The sequence below is a fragment of the Lagopus muta genome, chromosome 4 (assembly GCF_023343835.1).
Source record: "Lagopus muta isolate bLagMut1 chromosome 4, bLagMut1 primary, whole genome shotgun sequence".
NCBI lineage: Eukaryota > Metazoa > Chordata > Aves > Galliformes > Phasianidae > Lagopus > Lagopus muta.
Window position 1 is genome coordinate 6125773 of NC_064436.1, and position 23049 is coordinate 6148821.

At 39.7% G+C, this 23049-nt stretch overlaps 1 protein-coding gene across 5 annotated transcripts in view; it reads left to right on the forward strand.

The window, feature by feature from the left end:
- PALLD (palladin, cytoskeletal associated protein) overlaps positions 1-23049 on the forward strand; it is a 175585-nt gene that overhangs the window by 127790 nt on the left and 24746 nt on the right. For 4 of the 5 annotated variants that reach the window (XM_048941895.1, XM_048941893.1, XM_048941894.1 and 1 more), the window contains one exon: positions 13060-13755. The exons of the other annotated variant lie outside the window; for it this stretch is intronic. In XM_048941895.1, the coding sequence (XP_048797852.1) occupies positions 13060-13755 (696 nt within the window). The remainder of the gene's footprint in view (positions 1-13059; positions 13756-23049) is intronic. 5 annotated transcript variants of the gene reach the window in all.

The window sequence follows — 23049 nt, forward strand, 5'->3', positions numbered from 1 at the left end:
TGCCTTTAGGGCGTGAGAATGTAATTACTGTGGTGAGCTGAAGTGCAGAGGCTTGTTAGAGTCTTGGCATGCAGAAGAGGATGACTGTGGGGAACTGAAATTATTTTCCTCTGGACAATAGTAAGCAGCCCAGTCTTTTGCAGATCTGGGTGCTTGCTTTCCCTGATGCACAGCACAATTCATTAGAGAACTTAGATGTCTTGGCCCTTATTTTGCCCTCTGTGACAAAAGCTATGAACAGTAATTAAAAATTCTGCCTGGTGTCTCTGGCTTTTGATCATTCATTGTTTTACAGCAATTATTCTATGACACATGAAGTGAGGTGCCACATGAAATCACAGGTCTGACTGTCTTACACCCTTGGTGGTGCTTCTGGAGCTCACGGAGGGGTGGTGGGAAATCGGCGGTAGCCCAAGGGTGGAAAAAGGGACACACATGAGAAACTTACAATTAGAAAAAGGAAGGTCAGCGAGGAGGAAAACATTGAGACAATCCAGCACAATATCGTGATCCAAGCAGTGCTGAGAGGAGCAGGGGATCATGTGGGATCACAGCTGATACAGGAAGAACATCATGATCCATACTGATGCTAACCTAATGCTGCCAATGCTGATGTTGTCAGAATTCCTCTATTTGAAGTAACTTACTCCAAAATTACTTCTGATGTGGAGCTTTATGTTTATTAAAGCACAGCCAGATAGGATTTTTCTCTGTCTCGGCTTCCTTTGAGGCAAGGTCCAAGCTGTTAGTTTAAAGAGGAAGAGGCTTACATCTGCAGTGTTGACTTCAACATTAAAGATGTTACTGCTTTTACATCTTACTAGTGCCTAATGAAAAAAGTCGTGGAAACAAAAATAAAAGCTTTAAATGACATTGATTTATCAGCAGCTTGCAAGTATAATTTAAGCACTCCAGTTAAGTCAAGGAAAAAAATTGTATGTATGCATATTGCACAGACTTAAAATGTCATGCTACTGACTAATCAAAGTAGAAACATTTTTTGGCAAGAACAAAGCATAAAATACTGTTGATCAAGGTAAAATAAATTTAGTTTGACTGTAGGAATAGATTCTCATCATCCATTTCTGAGTATTCATTTTAACGTAAAACTAAATGTGTTTTTAATAAATATGGAAAACTGTAAGTTGGGACCCTCAGGTAGGTGTCTAGGCCAGTATTTCTCTGAGAGTGATCAGTTCTAGTCTTGAGGAGCCGCAAGAGTGATCAAAAGACTCAGTCCACAAATAGAGAATCATCTCTCACAAGTGTGAGACAAAATGAGTTTAAACCCCGAAGAACACTTCTTACTGCCTGCCGTGAACAAGACTTGTTTGTTACATATTGGAAACTTTTACTGCAGGACAGATTAATTAATTCTGAATAGAATTAATTGAATTCTGGATGTCAGCTGCAGGGAAACCAATAGTAAAACTCATACTGGTCTGAATGTGTATTACATAATATGCACTGTAGCCAGTTGCTAAAGAGGTTAGGCATCAATATTCTATAAACTTCTGGGTTTTCTTGAAAAATGCTTAAATGTAGATATGAATTTTCAGCATATTTGTTTAGCAAGACGTGCATTTAACTTCCCAAAAGTTGAGATCTAGACAAAATATAAAGCCAGAACCTCTTAAGCTTTAACCACCTTCTGAACTGTGTGATGCAGCTAGATACCTCAAGGTAGATTATACACCTGCTGTGTAGGTATGTGCTCACATTAGCAATCAGTCTATAGATAAAAGTGTTTCCATAAAGGGAAAAGGCTGATGCAGAAAGCATATCTGCTCTATGCGTTTCAGATTCACTGAGTTTGGGCTTTTGTTCTTCCACTTTGGATTGCTCCCATAGACTGAATGCCCTCATAGTGGCTGGAGGCTGTTAGACCAGTTTCATCTGGCAGGAAATCACTTCATGGTCTTGTGTGACTCGCCCAAAATCCAAACTTCAGAACCAAGTCAGTGGGGACAGGTAGAAGATTGGCTTCACAAGCACATTTCTTCCCAAAGCTGGAACAGAGATACAAAGGTGTCCTTGCTGTCATCTTAGGAGAAGTGGCAGTTTGAATAGCTTGGGAACTGAATCTTCTTTATGAAAAGTGTTCTTGCTCTGAAGTACAATAAATAAACAAATAATGTGCTTTGTCATTTATATGTAAAATATTGCTTTTAATCTCTGTGGCAGAATGCACTGTACAGCTCGCAGATGGAAAAAAAGAAATTAAACTTGCGCTTGTACATTTAATGTGCTTATCAGGAAGGTACTATTTACAATTATGCTTTGCCAACACAAGAACAAATTCAGCTTGAGCATCTGTGTTGAAATGTGTTTGATTTCAAGGTAATGGCTTTACTTTGCAGTGATAGATAAATGGAGTGATCCTGATCAGGTCTGTTCAATCTGTTCAGGAGCAGAGCAGACTGTGAATATTTAGAACTATGGTTTGGCTGCAGTGATGTCTGCTCGTGGTCTTTGCCTTTGCTCAGTTGTTCTGCTAGGTGTTCAATTCTCATTTTGTAACAAGCAATGAGGAAGTTACAGTTCATGTGCAGAGTCCAGTCATGGAATAGGGCTGCAAGTTGACTTTGTCCCTACGAATTTGTCTAAGAAATCTTAGTTACAATTGAGTTTATTGAGCAATTGCAATGAATATTAGTTCAGCTTTTTTAGAGGTGCTTTTGCAGTATTTTGAGACTCGTCATGATTTTTCTCATTTCTGTTACACATTCAGGAACGTACCTCTTCAATAAAAACAGAACCTTAGAGCCCTGATAGGGCAACTCTGTCTACAGAGGAGTGACAATGCCCTGTAGATTGTACTTTATTTTCAGAATTGGTCCATCAATTTGAATGGATATCTGTGTCTTAGAAGGTTGCTTCTCCTGCAGAACAGGTCACAGAAGTATTCATCAGGCTGAAACTGATGGAAGTTGCTGATAAGAAAAGAAACTGATGAACCAAAAAGGTTCTGTCAATCTACATGAGCAAGTCATGTAGCCAGGTCTAACAAATTGTTTTCTATCTTCTATAAGCTTAACTGCAGGGAAAGTCCATCTTGTCACACTGTCAGTTGTTTTCCTGTGATACTCTGCTGCTTTTCTACTGGTGTAGGCTAGAGTTCTCCTTCTACTCTGACTAGTGGCCCACAAAAAATAGGGTGAGCATGAATAGACTGAACACTTGCCAACTCTTTGCAGAAGTGTTTGTGTGCATTGCTGCAATGTGTGCAAATAGTGAGGAGGACACTTGAGGTGTTTTTTATACTCTTTTCCTATAAAGCGAATAATTCTCTTAACCAGAGCTTTGTTATTTCAACCTGCCTGTTTGTGAAAGAAAGCTCAGGTCGGTTGTTCATGCCTGAACCAACGGTTGGTTGTGTCTGGAGCCAGGTAGGCAGGTGACGTGCAGGTGATAGAAATGCATTGCTAGTGCCAGGTGCCAGAAACATAATGGCAGGGAGGCAGTGACTGCTGTTTCTCCAGTTCCTGCATGGGATAGGCTTAACCATGCCTTTTTAAAAAGCCATCTAAGAGGGCAGCTGGGAGAAATAATTCTCCCGACAGATCTTCAAATGCCTTTGGATTATACCAGTCCCTCTACAGCAGTAACTTCAGATACCCTGGGAAGTCTGCAGTGCACAGAGTGACTACACAATTGTTCATCCTTTTAAGTATCCTTTATAATTTTTTTAATTGCCATAACTTTCATTAAGATTACCAACCTTGATTGCGTGACAGAGACATGGAGTCCCTTCCCTGGCTCTTGCTTAAGATATAATTGCATTAGGATTGCACCGATTGAATAAATGACATAAAAGCCATGAGTAATGTTACAGTGTTATTCTCATTTTCCAATACTCTTGAGAACCAAACTGATGGATTATTGCTGTCTTCAGCAGTTGTTACTTCCTGGTGCCTGTTGTTACACCTGCTGCCTGGTGTGTGTTGGTTAGAGGTTGTTTTTGTGTATAAAGAAGGACTTGAGCCAGAATGATATAAAAGCAGAAGTTTGTGGAAAAAAAGATAGTCCTGATACCCAAAGGGTGTCATGTTCTCACAGTAGGGGAGTCTCAGAAGCATACTATTTATTTCATTGAAAACCACACCAGTTTTTATGCTTGGTTTTCTTGGCAGTGGTTTCCTTTCATATGGTGTTTTTTGATTAGAATGTCTCCAGTGAGTTGCAGTAAAATAGAAGACCGATGTGTCATGTGATAATATCTGAGATTTGTGTGAAGCAGTGACCTGCTCAAATATCAGGACTTTGTTTCTTTGTGAATGTAAAATGCCAATTGAAAGCACCTAGAATTTAGGCCCTAAGACCTTTATTTCTTCAAATAGTCTTAAAGCGTGGTTTTCATTTCCCCCGAAACACAACTGATAGCAACTCTGTGCTTTAATGGTCGCTATTATTTTGTTTATTTACTTAATTATTTGTGGGTTTTGTTTGGTTTTTCTGTTTAATATCGTGTTCATTCCTGCCCTGAAAAGTAGTTATTTCAATACGGAACACCGAATGTCTTTCCGTGTAACTCAAGGAAAGGATATTTGGCAGGTCCTGGCCTATCAGTATTGGAAGGGTGGAGGGTCAGTCCTAAACCCAGTGTAACTGCTAATAGATGGGCATAAAAGTAAGTCAGTTTCTTAAATTTGGTGTCTGATGCGGGGTGAAATGTGCTGATTGAGACAGTGTCTCATCAATTAAATGTATGAAGTTACAAAAAGAAAAAAGTGCATGGTGGATGTGCTGTGTCAGCACGGAGAAAATCTATAAAAGGTAGTCTGTTTTTTTTTTTCTTCTGTTCACTTTCAGCTTTAGGCTAGGGAAACTTTTTTTGGTCTGTACTTTGGATATACACCAGTAAGCAAAGAATGTAACCTTCCAGTGGGATGGCACAAGAAGAGGCAGAAGTTTTGCTTGTGTTTTTGCTGGCTAATTCATTCCTGCATTCCAAGTCATGATTTCCTATGATTTGGGCCAGTTGAGCTGCAAATTGGCATTTGTGTTGCTAGTAATGCCTCGTTACTGATTTATCTCTTAATAACATAGACTTTCTGCTTCCTTTATCAGTAAACTTTGTTACCTGTGTCACTTTTCAACTGTTACCTCCATTACAATATTCCACGTGCTGGTTTATGTAACAATATTGAATTACCAAGGCAGACAGAACTTTGATTACCGGACTAATTCTTACGGTCTAATCCTAATAGAGGAACGAAGGTTAGGCTTTTTACTGGAGCTGTGTTATGACTTTATGACTTTCTGAAACAATGAGCGTGCACAAGAGCATGATTTCCCCTCTTTCAGTGCTCAGGGTAAATATTATCTCACTGGTGCATGTTTTGAAAAATGTCCCTGTGGTGTTATAGAGATATGAAAAATGGTTCCTGTCTCCAAAAGAATTGCCTGGAGCCGCCTTGTGTTCACTAAATACTGGCATTCTCACTACTGTTGGCTTCCTTAGTACAGAAATTAACCTTGATGTCTTTGACAGATAATCAAACAATAATGGAAAATGGGCATAGGTACAACTGCCACTTTTTAGGATAGGCAGGTTTTTAACAGCCAAATTACAGCAGGATTTCCTTACAACAGAGTTCACAAACAATGCAGATACGATGAAAATATTTTCCATTTGTCTTTTGAGTGTCCAAAGCTTCTCTGATGGAAAGTTAAGCTTAGTTTCGTAGTGCTCATAATAAGGTAACTGTGTCAGCTCTTACACCATGCTGATTTTCTCGAGAGTACTTTAGAGTACAGTGAAATTAGATGAGTGTAAACAGTCCCGTATATACAGGATACATGGGAAGTTTCTTTTTTCTGAATCTGCATTTGCAATTTGTTAAGTTTTAAAGGGCAAGTAATAAAAATGTTAAAAGAATGCAGCTGGTGAAGATGAATTCTACTTAAAGCTCTCAAGACATGCAATAGAAGTAAATTGTAATTACAACCCTGCATCCTCCCTGAAATCTGTCAGCACAGACAAAAAATATCTCTGAATTATTGCAGCGTAGAACCCAAAGTGATGCTAGCTTTTGTTCCCCCTTTTCCAGTTCTTGTTTCCTGATAATTCCACTCATACATAAATGTGAAACCTTGGAGGATTTAAAACTCACAGGATTTAAATCTCACAGTATAGGGGTTGTTCAGTATCAGTGAGCTTAGTGCTTGGGTACGTGTATTTGTGTAATTACAGCATAAATACTTTGAATACTTTGCAGGTTTTCTTTTATTTTCTTAGAAGTATTTTTAACATTTCTGAAATTGAGTAAATATGCCTTCAGTGGACACAGTTTAGTTGGAATTACCTTTGCATTCTGAATAGCTCTTTTCAGAACTCTACTAGCTTGCATTGGTGGTTTCATTTTAACAGCCCTCAAGTACTGACGGATCTGGCTGAGAACAGCCCATGCCTCTCATTACAGCATGATGGTGCATTAAAGAGACAAATGTGTAGGCTGGTTGCTCTTTTGTAGAGCTCTGGCATTATTATGAAACACTGATCTTGAGTTAGAAGCTAGCTGTACACTGGAACAAAGATTTTCTGGAGGTGAGTAGTTGTTGCCACAGGTACAAAGGTTTTCTGGCATGTGTTTAAAATTTTAATTTAGAAAACTAGCTCAACTTTTGGGGTTTTTTTTAAGTTGTTAATTCTGTTTACTTCCATTCTTGTACATTCAGATGTATGTCTAGTTTCTATCCAACTGTACTATCTGTTGCTCAAAGGGCAGTTACTGCAAGGATTATGAGGGGCAGGTTTGCTTTTGCTCAGGAATGACCTGAAGCACAAGTTCTTCCATACATCATACCTATGACTGTTCTTACAAACTAAAATTTTCTTGATCTGCTTTTCATTTGCTCCTTTTCTTTTATTAAGATGATGAGGGAGGATGAAGGAGGGCCAAAGTTTGGAAATACAAAAAATTCTAGCATTGAAAAATGTATTCAGATCTGTGATGGTTGATTTCAATCTATATAAAACTGTGTTATAAAACACTGAATAAAGTTGAATGCCCTTACTACACTTCCTAGACACTACGTGGATGGAGTTTATTTTGTGTGTGAATCCTGGCAAGTCTTGTACAGCAGGCCTTTATGTTTGGAGGAGCCTTCCCCCCCAAGACAGACTGGACACCAGTGGCTTCCGTAGAAGTTTTTTTGTATTAAAAAGTAGGCAGAGCAGATTATACCTCTGGTATGGTGACTTTAGATGCCAGGACTGGATGGAACAAACAGTATCAAGCAGTATGCTGAGCTGTGAACGTGTGGTGAAAGAAGCAAAGCTAGCACCAGCAAGTTCAGTCAGGTGGATTCCCATTATCATTCCTTAGCATAGACAGCATTGTTGATCCAGACAAAGCTATCTCTTTGTTCAAGATACAAAAACCAGAACTGCAAGGAGCTGGCTATTGCATTGCAAACAGTAAGGTGTTTCCCGGAAGATGTTTCGGGCATTCTTTCTTCTAGTAAAGAATGTTAATGTTTTTTACAAACTCAGAGATACAAGATAAACGTAGGGTTGTTAGATATCCTGATGCTGGGAACCTGTGAATAAGACTGGCAGAGGCCTTGCAATGGGTGGATTTTTTGCACGCTGAAAATGGAGTCTGCTGTAGTGTAGTCTGCAATCCAATGATATTTCTTTTAGAGACCATCTGTCTGTCTCCTGCACTTTCCCTGCTCTATTGTGCTGCCTCCTAGCAGTTTGGCCTGGGCTTGGTGGTGGTCCCTGCCTGTTTAGTTCACAAAGACTGCTCTCTTCATTTTCAGAATAATATGATGCGAAGAACGTATCAGGAAGAAAAAGAAATAATGTAGTGTAGGATGATAAGTCAGCCAAGTGCCTACCTCAGAACACCAGTCCTTGAGCAACAGTTAATGTAAAACATGCCATATTTAATGGTGACCTATGAGAAGATTCCGATCATCTGTCCACTCTTTTCTCTTGCAATCAGTGCTTTGCTTTTAAAAACATAATATTTTGTAGTTAACCACCAAAAATCTAAGGCATCTAGTCCTTCCTGTGCATATCTGTTTTCAAATGTTTCTCATGAAAGGCAGCATCTTGCTGAGCTAGTTCAAAGTCTTCAGGATGGAAGCTGTGCATGCAACTGTTCTGACAAGAGATGAAGACCTGAAACCTCACCTGACGTTTATTCCCCGCGTAGTTTTACATTTTCCAGTTAACTGGCTTGCTATTTCTGCTGAACAAGTCTAGTTTCCATCAGTAGTCTTATCATATTTCACAAATGTCCATCTATGAAACACTGCAAGAAAGCTAATTTAACCCCCACTCTTTTCGTAGTTCTCAGCTTTTTTGACTGAAGTACTGTCCCGGTGTGAAAGTAGAGGGGGGGCTCAGAGCCAAACCGTGCTGCCACAGAATAAAAGAGAAACAGAAACCAGGCTGGAAACCAGGCAAGCTGCAACAAGCAGGCACTGACAAGTCTGAAATTCCTGAAAAGAAGTATAGAAATAATAATAATTATTATAGATCTTCAATAACTTGAATTATTAAAATAAGACTTAGGTGTAGACAAACACTTCTCCAGGAGTAACTTCCATTTACTATCCCAACTTCTTATGCTAGTGATGCAAGCATAAATCCTCATTCTTAACTGCTGAACGAACTGAGTTTTTCCTCTCTCCTTTCTCAGTCTCCAGTTTCTTTGCACAGTTAGAAGTGTGTAGTAAGTGCAAAACTGAGACAAACTCGTAACTGAAGGTGAAAAGGCTGTGCCTTCCCAGCCTAGTAGCTTATAAGAAAAAATTAAGTACTGTGAACAGTAAATTTGTAGATGTTATAACTGGATAAAATCTACTTTTTTCTCTGTTGCAACTAATACCTGCTTCAGCTAAAATATCACTGTTTTACTGTTGGGGATTTTTGTTGGTTTTTTTTTTTTCTTTTTAATTGATCATGTCTATTAGAACATCTGAAAACTAAACATCTTCAGTGAGAACAGAATCATAGAATCACCAAGGTTGGAAAAGGCCTAGAAGATCACCCATCCCAATCTTCCACCTATCACCAATAGTTCCCACTAAACAGCGTCCTTCAGCACAGCGTCCAAACGTTCCTTGCACACCTCCAGGGTCAGTGACTCCACCGCCTCCCTGGGCAGCCCATTCCAGCACCTGACCACTCTTTCAGAAACGTAGTATTTCCTCTCACCCAGCCTGAATCTCCCCTGGTGCAGCTTGAGTCTATTTCCTCTACTGCTGTCACCAGTTACATGAGAGAAGAGGCTGACCCCCAGCTGCAGACTTACTGAGGGTGCACTCAGTGCCCTCATCCAGGTTATCAATAGTGATACTGACAGAACAGGCCCCAGCACTGACCGCTCATCAATCCATTCACCACCACTCTCTGGGCCCGGCCGTCCAGCCAGGTCTTCACCCAGCCAAGAGTGCACCTGTCCAAGGCACGGGCTGCCAGCTTCTGCAGGAGAATGCTTTTGGAGACAGCGTCAAAAGCTTTGCTGAAACATAGGTAGACCACATCAACAGCCTTCCCCTCATCCACCAGGCAGGTCATTCAATCACAGAAGATCAGGTTGGTCAAGCAGGACCTGTCCTTCGTGAAGCCGTGCTGGCTGGACCTGATCCCCCAGTTGTCCCACACATGCAGCATGATCTCTCTCAAGGCAATCTGCTCCATAACCTTCCCTGGCACCAAGGTCAGGCTGACAGGCCTGTAGTTCCCTGGATCCTCCTCATGACCCTTCTCGTAGATGGGTGTCACGTTGGCAAGTCTCCACTCTTCTGGGACCTCCCAGGTTGACCAGGAACGCTGATAGATGATGGAAAGTGGCTTAGTGTTGGAGTACTTGATATTGAAGGTGATGTTGACAAATATGAAAGCAGCCTTTTTAAGAATGTTCATGGGCTACTTAGGTGTGGTTTTCAGAGCCTTCTGAAATTTCTTGGTATCCTCTGTATTTGCTGCATCTTTAGTATGACTTTTTAATTAATTTCTCCTTTTTTGCCAAAAATTTAGTTTTGACAGTTCATTCTTATGTTGTTATTATTCAGTAATATTGAAAAGTCTTCATGAAGAAGTAATTTTTTTCCCTTAAGTTGTTTAAACAGGCTTGATGTGTTCCCTGAAAGCAAGTGTTTCATTTAAAACACTTGGACTACAAAACATATTTCAGCTAATTGGAAAGGGGATGTAATTACAATTGAACTCATTCATTTTTAGTTGTCTTCGGTTCAGTATGAATGAGGGCAGCAGTACAAACTGATTCCATTGCATCTTTTTGACTCCTTTGCCTCTCTGTATCTGTGGTACAGGAGCCATGCAGTTGATGACCTACCTGTGTCAGAACTTCCACCTGTCAGTGTTATTACAAAGTAACACTGGTGACTACTATACTTCTTTTTTTTTCTTTCTTCACAGTGGCACATTGCTCAAGAAATCAGTATGTATAGGGCAGTTTGTGCTGTTAAAAGAAGAGCATCTGAGATGGAGAACAATCTTGTGCAAATGACGATCACGTGTTTCTATCATTGGAATGGAAATCTGTTCTAAGATCTTTATTTTTTTACCCTGTGAATTGATGTGATAATGATGCCCGCATGTTATTTTTCAATCAGACGTGAGCCTGCTTTTTCTGGACCTGATAAAAAGCTTTGTAGATGGAACTAGGGCTGTCCTGGGCTAGTAAATCCTGAAGTTAAGCTTTGTGTGAGAGCAGGAGAACCTCATGTTTGTCTGCCGACCTTTTGTAGTCATGCTCTGAATCTGCTATTTACCGCTGCCCAGATTGGTACAGCAGCAGCTTAGTGGCAGACACTTGGAGTAGTGTGCTTACCATTGGCAGGGCCATAGATGGTCATTTGTGTTGGGCTGCTGGCTGGGCGGGTGGCCAAGTGACTTGGCAATGAAAACAAAAAGTCCCAAGACAAGAAGCTCTAACTTGCGTTTAGTGTACGTTAGGAAAACAGAAGTGATAGAAACAGATGAAATTCAGCATTTACAATACTAAATTTCCCAAATTTTTGTTTTAAACCTTTAGTGAATGAAAAGTTTTAAGTTTAAACCTGTTACACATCAAAAGATCTTATGGTGTGTGTGATTACGATAGAAGAGAAATAATTGTCGTATCATTATACAGTACATCTGCTAACAGTCAGACTAAAGGGACAGAGTGAGCTTAAAGTTTGACAGGATTGTCCTCAATTGGAAATGACTTCAGGTATTTCTGTCATCAGCCTAGACAGCTGAATGAGTATGCGACCTAAAAGACAAGACATTGTGTTGCTTCAGCTCATGTAGGGTCTGGAGGTTCTTACATAGTTCAGTGAAAACTGAAAACTGAAGTTCAGCCTGTGCCTTTTGAAGTGAAAAGTTGAACACATAGGAATTTAGGGTCACTGTGCGTTAAAAAAAATGTACAAAATCTGCAAGTGAACGGCGACTTTTTAATAATGTAATTTTTTCTAAGTACTGAAGTATGTTTTATTAGTGAGATAACTTAGGCAGCCAGAATGAACCATCCTTATTACTAAAAAGGAAAGAAGCAATAGTTAAAGAGCTGGTTTCTCAGTTTTCTGTCCTAAACTCACTCCCCTGTTTTATCTAAACAATGTCCTTTGGCCTGAGATCATCAGCAGAATTATTGTCAGTAAACATTTTCTGGGAAATATGAACGGCTGGAATATCAAAATTAATCTTAGAATGGAAAATATGATGACAGTACCATTTCTAGTTTTGTTGCTACCAACAAAAGTATACTGTTGTGCCAGAATCACGCATTCATATGCCATGCATTAAGCAGACAGCTTCTAAGATTTTCTGCCTAAATGACCTAAATTATATATAAACAGTGACACACTTGTATATAATGAAGGATTTATATATCTAATATACAGAAAAGGTATATGTTCATATGCTAAAGCTTTGTTGGCGTCTGGAGTGCTGAGGTAAAATTGCGATTTCCAACTGGAACATGATAATTTTAAAGCAAATCAGTCTGCTTAATTTTAAGATGAGAGACCGTGCACTTAAGCTTGATTTCCACTTTCATACGGACCTCACTTCCATTGCACTCTTATTACTAGAGCAGAAGAGCAGTTAAAATGGGCTGCTACAGTCTCTTTAATGTTCTGCCCTCTTAGTTCAGAAAGGAGCAGTTAATAGGAAAGTCACAATGTTGTTGCAACAACAGCATTGGAGAACCAATGCATGCTGTGGTTTCTTTGCTCCTGAACATGCTGGGGGCTTTTGTTTGCTTGTTTTACTTAATCAACAATTGTGAGTGTTTCTCTATATTTTTTAGTCAGTTGTTTTGTCAATTGCTTTTTTAGTGAATGTCCACTTTCTTTTTTTTTTCAAGGAAGAACTCATTTTCCTTTGAGCTGATTTGTACTGCTATTGGTAATTCCTTAGAGCTGTATTCAGCACCTACTAAGATACACCTCAGAATTTACAGTTAGTTAGAATAAGGCTTAGAAAAAAAAAGTGGGACTAACTACATGAGGAAACTGTTTACTATCTCCTTAAGTTAGAAGTATTTCCTGGAAGTCTCCTTTGCTCATCTATAGATACACATGTGGTACTAACATTAGAAGCTGGTCCCTTGTCTCCGAGTAACTCATTAAAAATGCAGCCTTAAGTAGGCTTGTCTGATCTGCACACATGGTCTACTACAGAAATTAAGGCTGAAGCTACCAGTGGGTAAATATCTGAGGCATATTATGGGAGTCGGGCTACAGATGAAGTAGAAAAGTGAAATGAAATAAAACCTTCTTAAGAACATCAACATTTTAATTATTACTTACAGTATTTGGTTGCTCTTGTAAATATGCTAAATGTCTTCAGATCGCCTTACAGCATACCTTTTTTGAGAACTGAAGGTTCTGTTGACTTCTGCTCTGGATACACTTTTGTAACAATGTCTAGCTCTGAAAAGTAGGACTATTCAATGTACGTAAATACTTTGAACTTTCCCTGCCTTCTGATTCTCCTACACCAGTAACTCAGCGGAGTTTTTACCTCTTCCAGGCAAACACTGCACATCTGATCATCTTTTTGTCTATTTTTCCTTCCTACAGGGACCCAATAAAAATACAGCAGCTGCAGAACCAAATTCGTCTGGAGCAAGAAAGTGGCCAGTGGTATCGTCACCAGCAGCAACCTGAACATCGTCAGCACACTCCCTCATCTCCTTCCTTTCCTCCTCCCCCCTCCTTCCAAGAACTTGAATCCAGCCAGTCTGTGGTTTCTCCTGTGCCAATGAGTATTCTCAACTCTCATACTTCCCCAAGCATGCAGTCTTCCAGTTCCTTTAACTACGCTCGGCCTAAGCAATTCATTGCTGCTCAGAACATCAGCCCTGCTTCAGGTTACGTGACTCCTTCTTCAGGATCATCTACATCCAGCCTTCCTTCTCCTATGTCTCCGACTGCTTCTCAAAAACAGTTTGGGAGAGTGCCTGTTCCCCCTTTCTCTCAGCAGTTTGCTCCAGAAGGGGAGTATGGATGGTCTCCTTCTTCTCCATCTCCTCCCCCCCCACCTCCACCTGTCTTTAGTCCAACCCCAACGTATCCAGTGTGTGATTCCTTTCCACTTCCACCCCCTCCACCTCCTCCTCTTCCTTCCCTTTCTTCACCTTCCCACAGCCTGTCTCCAACTCCTAGATTTCCTAATTCTGGCCAGTCTCCAGCAGCTTTTCTCAGCTCCATGCTGCCATCCCAGCCACCACCCGTTTCTGTCAACGCGTTAGGCCTCCCGAAAGGAGTGATGCCTCCGTAAGTATTAGCTAATGAGCACTTTGAGTTCTACTGGAGATTGTATGGAAGATTATTGCACTTGTTTCATTTTATAGTTTTTTAGGGTCCTTTGCTTTTAATTGCCAGCTGGAAGAGATATGGTAGTTGTTTGCAAATGCCTCTATGCTGGAGATCTGTTACAGTTTTCTAACCAACACAGAATTCAGATTCTGAAAGGGTGCTGCAGTCAGAACAGCAGAGAGGGAGCGTCAGTGGAGCTGATGGATGTATGAAAGCAGCAGCAAAAGGTTCTACATGCCCAGGGTGGTGGATGGAGAAGAAAACCCTTCTCCTGACTCTAAGACACGTATTCAGTGATATTTGCAGTCTTATATTCACATTGCATCTGGATACACAGAAAAATGAAGGAGAGCGTTGTTCAAAACTCCCTGTAGCTTTGTGATACTTGAAATACAAGTTTCTGAAGTATATACCTGAGAACAAAATAATCATGATGTATTGAATTTTGCCTAGAGGCTTATTTCCAAGGAAGTCTGGAAGAGGGTTTGGGAAGGGATTTCAAAAAGGAGTGCATAAAAACGAAGAGAACCCCTTCTCCTAAGAGCTCCAAGTGCTTGTTTTCCCCTTTTGTCTACCCTAAAGGCCAAAATAGTATTTTGGAGCACGTCAGCTCCCATCATAGATCAGTTTGTCTTTCTGCTGGCATTAGATTCTCATTCCATCCTTAGAGAACAAAGAGACATGCTGAAGAACAAAAATGAGAATAGTTGTATCCAAGGCTTATTTATAACTTTGCCTAGAAGTTTGTCTAAACATATTCATGGTAGCTAGGTGACTTGCTCAGCTACATACTGTTGCAGTGGGAACTTCTGTTGTATCAGTCTAAGATGCACAAAGGAAGAGAAGGAGTAAAGCAGATGGTTATCAAAGTAATAAATCATATATTTACATTAAAAAAAAAAACACCAATATTTATTTATCTTGATTTCTGTCATATGGCTCGTTATAGAATGTGGCCATAAAACACAATTAAGAGAAAAATTAATAGATTGTACAATTTGCTCTTTTGCTCATAATAGTTATGATTTTCAGTCTTACCATGTTCCTTGCACTGGCTGTGTTTCACTATTGATACTGACTGTTGAAAATTGCATGATGGATTTACTGACAGCTTGGCAGTAAGCACAGCCAATAAAACCATGAAGTTACCCTTGGTTTGTTAGTATAGCAAATATACATAATTCTGTATGCTTGTTCTGTTGCATTGCTTAGGGCAAACCACTGTGGGCATGAGTACTGGATTCTTTATGGAGTTCCCTTCAGTGTTCTGTGATGGTGACAGCCACAGCTCAGTCTTCTGCTGTGTTCTACAGAAGTGGGGAGCAGTATCTTTCACCATTATGCTGCATTCATGCACGTGTTCTTACTTGAAATATTTAGCTATTTCCTTTTCCTCATCCCGTTCAGTCTTTGGACACAAACAGAGGCTTAACTCTGCAGGGATGCTTCCCTCTTTACCATTTTTCTTGCTCCTCCAAGCCTAGCAGCCAGCCTGGGTATGCATGTGACAGTGTGCCTCTCTCTTAGAACAGGGCAGCAGCCTCAGGTTCTGAGCTGGGCAGGACAAGGAGATGGGTTCTGTTTGGCCTGCATTCCCTCTGGAAGTGTAATCCAGGAAGAAGGTGGACCATGTTAACCATGCTGAGTGTATGTGATTTATGTGTCTGTGTATATGTATCTATTACATCTCTGTGTGTATGTGTGTATATACACTCAAATAATGAGCATTTGCCATTTTAATTATAAATTCAAACATGGTGAGGATGCAGTGCTTGAGGAAGAAAAAAAGCTGTTGTTACAAGTCTTTTGGTCTCCTCTGGTTCTGCTACAATTTCAGTTCTGTTGTGTTTTTTATCACTTTTGCTTTGTCTTTTCCCTTGTCTTTTGCTCTACCTTCAGAAATCCTCTTTCCTTGAAAGTATTCATTTTTCTGAGATGCCATAGTCTTTGAGCCAGTATTCCATATCCTCAGCCTATATTCTTACTGTGTATTCCACACATCTCTAAGATCCGTTGATTGAAATGGATGATATTGACAGCGTGCTGTAACACTGGCTCAAAGGATGCATTGTGGTATTAAAAGTTTTGGTTCAGCGTGGCACCTAGCTGAACCAAATTCATCAAGCCATTTAGCTTTGTCTCTACTTCTAAATTTGTCCTGTAGTTGTGATAGTTGTGGGTTGCTGAAGGTAGGCTTGCCGTAGTTTGAAATGCCATTGATGTAAAGGAGGTGTGTATTTGATGAAAGACTTCAGTTGCAGTGTTTGAATCTATCTGCCTTCAGTGTTTTTGTGGCTCTTGTCCTGTCTTTTTTTTTGTGGTTGCATGGTCAGTATTTCAATTGCATAAGATATATTTGGAATTTCCAGTAAGCTCTAGCCACTTTGGAGTTACTGTCATTTTGCAGCTGTGACCGTGATGTAGCCATGTTAGCAGAACAGACTTCAGGAACAACCATTTTTTTAGAGATGGGGCCAATTTGATAAATTCTTATCTTGCCAGAGCATTGTGTTACTCAGCAAGACAAGAAGTACTGGTAGAGCACCACAGCTAATTAAGTACTTCAGGGAATTGTGAACACTCATCAGTTGTCTCTGAGATAAAACTTGGCTGGAGTTATGTTGTTTGGATACAGCTGGTAAAAATCTTGGCTCTTTCTTTCTACCTGAAGAAAGTTCTTTGGGTGTACAAACGGATTCTGGTGAGCTTTCAGTTACAAAAGGCTTGCTGGAAACAGGCCTGGTGTGTGACAGAAACCAAGAATTGAGGGTATTTTGTATGCACTAAAATCTGTGGAAGCTTGAATCTCATCTTCACCATTCACATAAGAATATGAATTTATGAATGATACCTATATTAAATGAGTAGCAAAAGACAAATTCTGAGCAAGCGCTGTACATTGTTAAGTTTATGTGAGCGTAAGTGAAAGCAAACACAAGAGAAAGATCTACTGACAAGTTAGTGAAGAGTAAAATAAAAACCACGTAAATCATGCTGCAAAAAAAAGCACCTTGAGGAAATCGAATTTCTTTTTAAACATTAAAATACTGTCAGCTATAACATGTATCTTTCTGAAAAAAGCTCCAAAAAAAGGTATTTTCTTGAAGTAGGCACTCCTTAAAGTAGATATTTTCAGTAATATTATCCTAGTTACAAACTGGAAGAAAGAAAAAAAAGGTGTGAGGCATAGGGTTGAATTTTGGGTGGTGCTGTGTTGGACTCAGTGATCCAACTCTGGATATTCTGTGATTCTGAATCTTCACAGGAATTCTGTAGGAATCACAAGAATGGCAACATCAGAGAACTCTGTGTATGTTTTGTCCTCTCTGGATCTAGATCTGCTGCTCTGTTCCTGAAGCTCTGTGCTGTGATTTGTGTATTGAATTCTTTCTGAAATAGCATAAAGAGGCAAAGTAATCTTTGTGTTTCCTTAATCAGCAGTGATGGTAAGCATTGCGAGGAAAAATAACACCTCTCCATGTTTTTATCTCACAACTTTCAAGAGGCTGTTGGTACAAATACCAACTTCCATTTTTGGCTAAAATGCATTGATATCCTGTGTAGACCCAGATTTGCTTTTCCTCTTTATTTCTACAGTTTACAGTTACAACTGTGAAAACAACTGAGATTACTTGCAGGATGGATTATGTGAAAATTGTGACATGCCAGAGGACTACTTAATTCTCAATTAAGAATTCTGCCACAAGGCTGGGAAGAGTCAGAATGTCTTCCTGTTGCTGAGATAACTTCTCTGTGCTGGTTGGTTGTTCTTTCTGCAGTTCACTGTGGGGCTCAGGAAACTGTATCTTAAAGCAAGTGTTTCTGCCATGGAAAAATTCCAGCAATTACTGGGGTTAACTTTTATTCCCAACTTCCAATCATCTAAAGATATCGCTTGTGCCCATTAGATGATTCTTGTTTAAAGCTTTGTGATTTATTGTGTTGTGCCTTCTTTCCTCATGGCTTGGATCTTGTGTATTGGAGCAATACCTGCGTGATATCAGACCACTTCTTGTTGATTATGCTAAGGAACACCTTATTCTGGTAGTTGTGGTTTTGTATGATATAACAGTGTTAGATTCGTGCAGCTAGTAATTGTTAAATGCATATCCATATTAACTGTTTTGAAATTTGATGAATGCATGTTTGTTTCATTTGAACTTTAAATCCAGGCTGTGCCTCAGATCTAATCTATTAGAACTGCTTAGAAGGAGAAATCAGTGTTTTAACTTACACAGTAGCCAAACCAACTGAGCTTTTGACAACTAATGCATCTGGAGAACTTAATTTTCCAGATATTTTTATCTAATTCCTCTTAAAATGACAGATCCTTAAGATTGTTGCAAGATGGCAAGTGAACTTAACTAAGAGAACTAGTACCTGTATCTTTCCACTGAAAAGAGGGAGAGGCTGTTTGTCCCTATTCATTTATTTCAATATGGCTTGCACAATTGCGGTATAGTTTTCTTCGGCCTGCAGATTTTTTCCTTCTGAGGACTTAGTTTTATAGTTTTCTTATTTCATACAGATACGGGTGCTGCAGAAGTGCCTGTGAATGTAAAAGCAGGCACTGTGTTCGGCAGCAGTGGAGACCTCAACCACAGCATTTCATCACAAGGAGTACAAGTTAATATCTTGGGTATATATTAACTTTTCTCAAACCTGTGTAGATTTCTCTTCACATACTTCTGGCAGTTTCCTATTTCTTCTCAAGGGTTCAGGACCATAAGAGTAGTGCCAGCCGTCTTTATTGTCAAGTGCAGTCACTGCTTCTGTGATTTCTTCTTGACTGATGGTTCTCAGAATCACAGAATGGCCAGAATGGTTGGAAGGGACCTCAAGGATGATGAATCTCCAACCCCCTGCCACATGTAGGGCCACCAACCTCCCCATTTCATAGCAGCCCAGGCTGCCCAGGGCCCCTCCAACCTGGCCTTGAACACCTCCAGGGATGGACGGGGCATCCACAGCCTCTTTGGGCAGCTGTTCCAGCACCTCACCACTCTCATAGCAAAGAACTTCTCCCTGACATCCAACCTAAATCTTCCCTCACTCAACTTCAAACCATTTCCCCTTGTCCTGCAGTTATCAGCCCATCCAAAGCTTCCTAGCATAACACTGATAGCAGTCTGAAAGACAGATAGGATTACCAGTTACAAAAGAGTTATTGTTTTCTTCAGTTGTTGTCCGAATGTGCGGACACTGCTTGAAGAACAAACAGGACTTATGTTTCAGTGCAGTGTGAAGCAGAGGACTCATTTGCTCAGATAGGAAAGAAGAGATCGAATAGGAGAATGAAAAAATGGTCATTCATGTAATGAGTAGAAATGCATTTTTTAAGATAAGACTTAGAAAAAGTAAATTTTAGGTGGTAGTCATGCACTTTGTAGGTGAGTTGGTCTGTGCTTTCTCATCAGGCTATGTAATAAAGTCCTAAGGAAGGATCAGACTTGCTCACAGGTATATATTATTCATTTCAATCTTGATCTTATCCAATGCTGAGGCATGATTGTTTTTTTCTCCCCAACAATTTCATAACTTGTTCTTGGGTGGTAGAAATTGAACTTTGTTACTCTTGATTCACTTTGTACTAATCATCCTCAGCCAGGACTCTGCCTCAGGCGTTCTCTTAATTCAGGTGTATTTAATGTCACATTACTGAGTAGAGCTAACTCTTGGTCTCCACAGTGTATATGACAAGATCAGACTAAAATGATTTTTAAATGCAGCTGCTACTTCAAAGTTCGTGGCCCGTTACCGTGCTTACAGTAACTTTGTTCCTACATTAAGTAAAAAATGTGTTAAATGGACAGGAATTAGCTGTATTTTTGGAAGACTTCAGTTTAAGAGGAAAAATCAAGTTACTGTTCATTACCTCAGTACCAGAGAATTGATTTAGATTTCTGTGAAACTGAGCCATGTTGGCTGCAAACAGGAATTTGTTCTTGGAAGGATAACAACAGCTAGTCTGTTACTCTTATTTACACTGTAAAAGGTACGTAGGAAAAGAGGGGGAATCACATCCAGCGTGCACTCCATGTAATTAAAACATGAAAATAACTGCTGGTTTGGCCTTTCTAAACAAATATGAGGGCAAATATTTAAAACTAAGACGAGCCAAGCCAAAGTTGCGAGAGTCTTTACTGTCAAAAAACTGTGTGTGTGAATTAAGTTTGCCTGAGTTTTAGAAATTTCTTTGTGCCCTTGCTGGCTGAAAGAATTTGTACTTGTGGGCTGTTACCTCTGCTTCTGTTCAAGCACTCCATGACTTCAGTGATGCACATTTCAGAGGTGCTTAAAATCAATGTGGATTTCAGGCTGATTCTCAAAGGCTGATTCTTGGCACATCTGTGGTTGCAGTTGTGTCAGTGTCTTTAAATTTGCCTTTTCCAACTTTAGTAATACTTCCAGTGTACTCTGAATCAGGCAAAGAATTGAACAAAGAAATACACAAATGGCAGAACTTTTTGTTTGATATTATCCCTAAGAGAAGATGAAAAGAAAGCATGAGAGTAAGCAAGGAAGACACAGAACTACTTGCATCCAGATAAAGTCGTGTATGACTGATGAAGAATCTTAGCAAAAGCAATTGAATTAAGTTTGCTGACAGGCAGTCCTGACATTCTAAACAATCTCCAAAGCATAGCCCTGTTCAGTTGAGAGGTCAGATTCACCAAGGGCCTTCCAATTTTTGCCATTGTTTTGTTGACCTTTATCTCAGGAATGCATGTCTTGAGAGTTAATGTGGAGTGGGTGTGTATGTCTATCTGTATTCTTCAGTAGATACTTGTACGTATGTAGAAGTAAAGAAAGAGATCCTGAAAAGGGAGTGGAAAGAGAACATCTGCAGGAAGAATTATATGAGGCCTGCTCCAAAAGTAATGCCTCCTGCTTTGTTGTGTTGGCCCACAACATGGGAGGCGGATGTTGGTGGTATGGGAGTAGAGGCTGAACCTTCAAAACAACATCCCTTTACATTTTGTTGCCTTGTGACAGATGGCAGCAGAGGGGCAGTGTGACAGAGTGGTGTCTGACACGGATGACATATGTGAAGCAAAAGACTTGTCATTGAATTCCTCTGTATGGAAAAAAATTGCACTCATTGACATTCGTTGACACTTGCTTAACATTTCTGGAGACCAAACAGTGGATGTGAGCAGTGAGGCAGTGGGTGGTGCTTTTCAACAGTGGTGACAGTGCCAGTGTGTCACTTCTGCTGCAGCAGATTTTTATGAGCACGATGTACGTGCTGTTACTCGTTGCTAGCAAAAAATGCATAGCTAATGGTGGTGACTGTGTTGAAAAATAGTGTTTTGTAGGTGAGAATGTGCTCTATCATGTAGTGTTATTGTGTGCTCCGTTGTAACTTTCATGGGAATAAATAGGAGGCATTACTTTCAGAGTGACCTATGTATTTTTTTGCATACCTCTTCTTTTTTTCCTGATTCAAAGTATTTCTGAGAGAGAAGGGGGTTTCTAAAGGTGTTTGAGGACATTTTGGCCAGTATTCATTTTTATAGTTATATTTTTAGACTAGCTCCTTGCTTAAGTATTTACTTGTTAATATTTACTTGTAAAGAGAATAGAACCTATTTTCAGGCAAATTGCCTTGTCTCGGATGACATTTCCAGCCCCACTGTGCAAAGTTCAGGATGTTCTGGCACACAAGGAGAGATCTGGAAGGCTGTTAAGGAGTATGCCACTTGTGTTAAATGCTACCAGGGATCCCTAGGCCATTGCTCAAACGTTTGCTTGCCTTATTCTTTAGAAAAAATTCCTTAGCTTCCCTGCATAACTTGTTCCATTGTTTAACTGCCATTGTTGGAGAGTAAAGAGAAGGAAAGAGGAGAGTTGTACATTGTGTTTGTCAAAGCTAAGTCTGCCTTTCTTCAAATTAAGTTCTGTACTTGGCATCGGCAGCCATGGGGAATTATTGAATGCCAACAATTTTCTGATGTTTTATGTTTTCTTATCTCCATTCTCTTCATTTCCTGAATAAAAAAGGAAAATTTTCCAACCTTGTCACAGGAGCAGTGTTTTAAAAGCATCTTTCTTGAAGTGCTCTGTGTTATAACTGGACTTGGTGTCCAACAAAAAAGAATAAAAGGAATTAATGAATTTTCTTTTCTTGTGCTGTAGTGTCCCAGATTATAATTTGTCTTCCTTCTGAACTAACTGCATTCAGGTTTTAGTAACACAGATTCTTCTGTGAAAAGAATGATACGTCAGTGTTAATTTTATTTGCATTGTTGTCAGGCTTTGAACATTTTTCCTGAATTTCATCATCATTAGATCGCTTCTAGACTAATTACATAGATGACAGCTGTGTAAACGTCTTGCATCCTCTTCAAGTTCAGTGTCATCAGCCAATTTGAGAAGTGTGCATTTTTTCCAGTTGCAAAGGTTGAAATAGTAAGTACAGTACAGACCTTAGGAAGACCTCATTGGTTTCTGTTCTTCCAATTTTATGGGGTAAAACAAATAGTTACCACTTTTGTGTTCTCAGACAGTTATGCTGAAAGCAATTATATAGTAGAAATTGTATATAGAAATTTTAGCCAGGCTGTGTTTGCCTCATTTGCTAGGGAACTGCTGAATCTCCTGAGGACTGACTCAGAAGACATAAACTGAAGTGTATCAAAACTAACTCTTTTGCTTGTCTCCGAAGAGTGAACTTTGATTGATGCAGTTCTCACTGCCTTATTGTACTGCACTGCTTTGAAGTTGACAGTAATATTGTTTTCTTGTGATTAGTGTGGACATTGAACTTACTGACAGTGGTTATAGTGGTATGCGTTCCCCTTTTAAAAATAGATGTGCTTGCTGAGGGACTTGTTGTTTTCAGAGATAACTGACAATGCCTCACAATTCTTTCACTCCTTCCTTGAAATCCACTCCTGAGCACTCAGCCCACAGGGCTCTGACTTCCCTGGGTAAATTGAATATTTTACCTTTATTGTTTACCAAGTGCAGGCAGAAGCAGGTTTGGTGTTTTGGTTTTTTTTCTGCTGAGATTCTTAATGCTTTCATCATACGAGCATGAAATTTCTAAGAAGGAATTCAGAAGGAATTGTTGATTTAGAAGATTGTTGACTGAGAAGATCTCCAGCTAATGGCTTAATACTTCTAAGATGAGGGTTGTGCTCTGCATTCGGCAGCGCTAGGCACATGTCTGCTCTTGCTCTGTGGTTTAATGTGAAAAATGAAGTTCCTTTTTACAAGAACACTGTTTTCCCATTTTAAATTTACTTC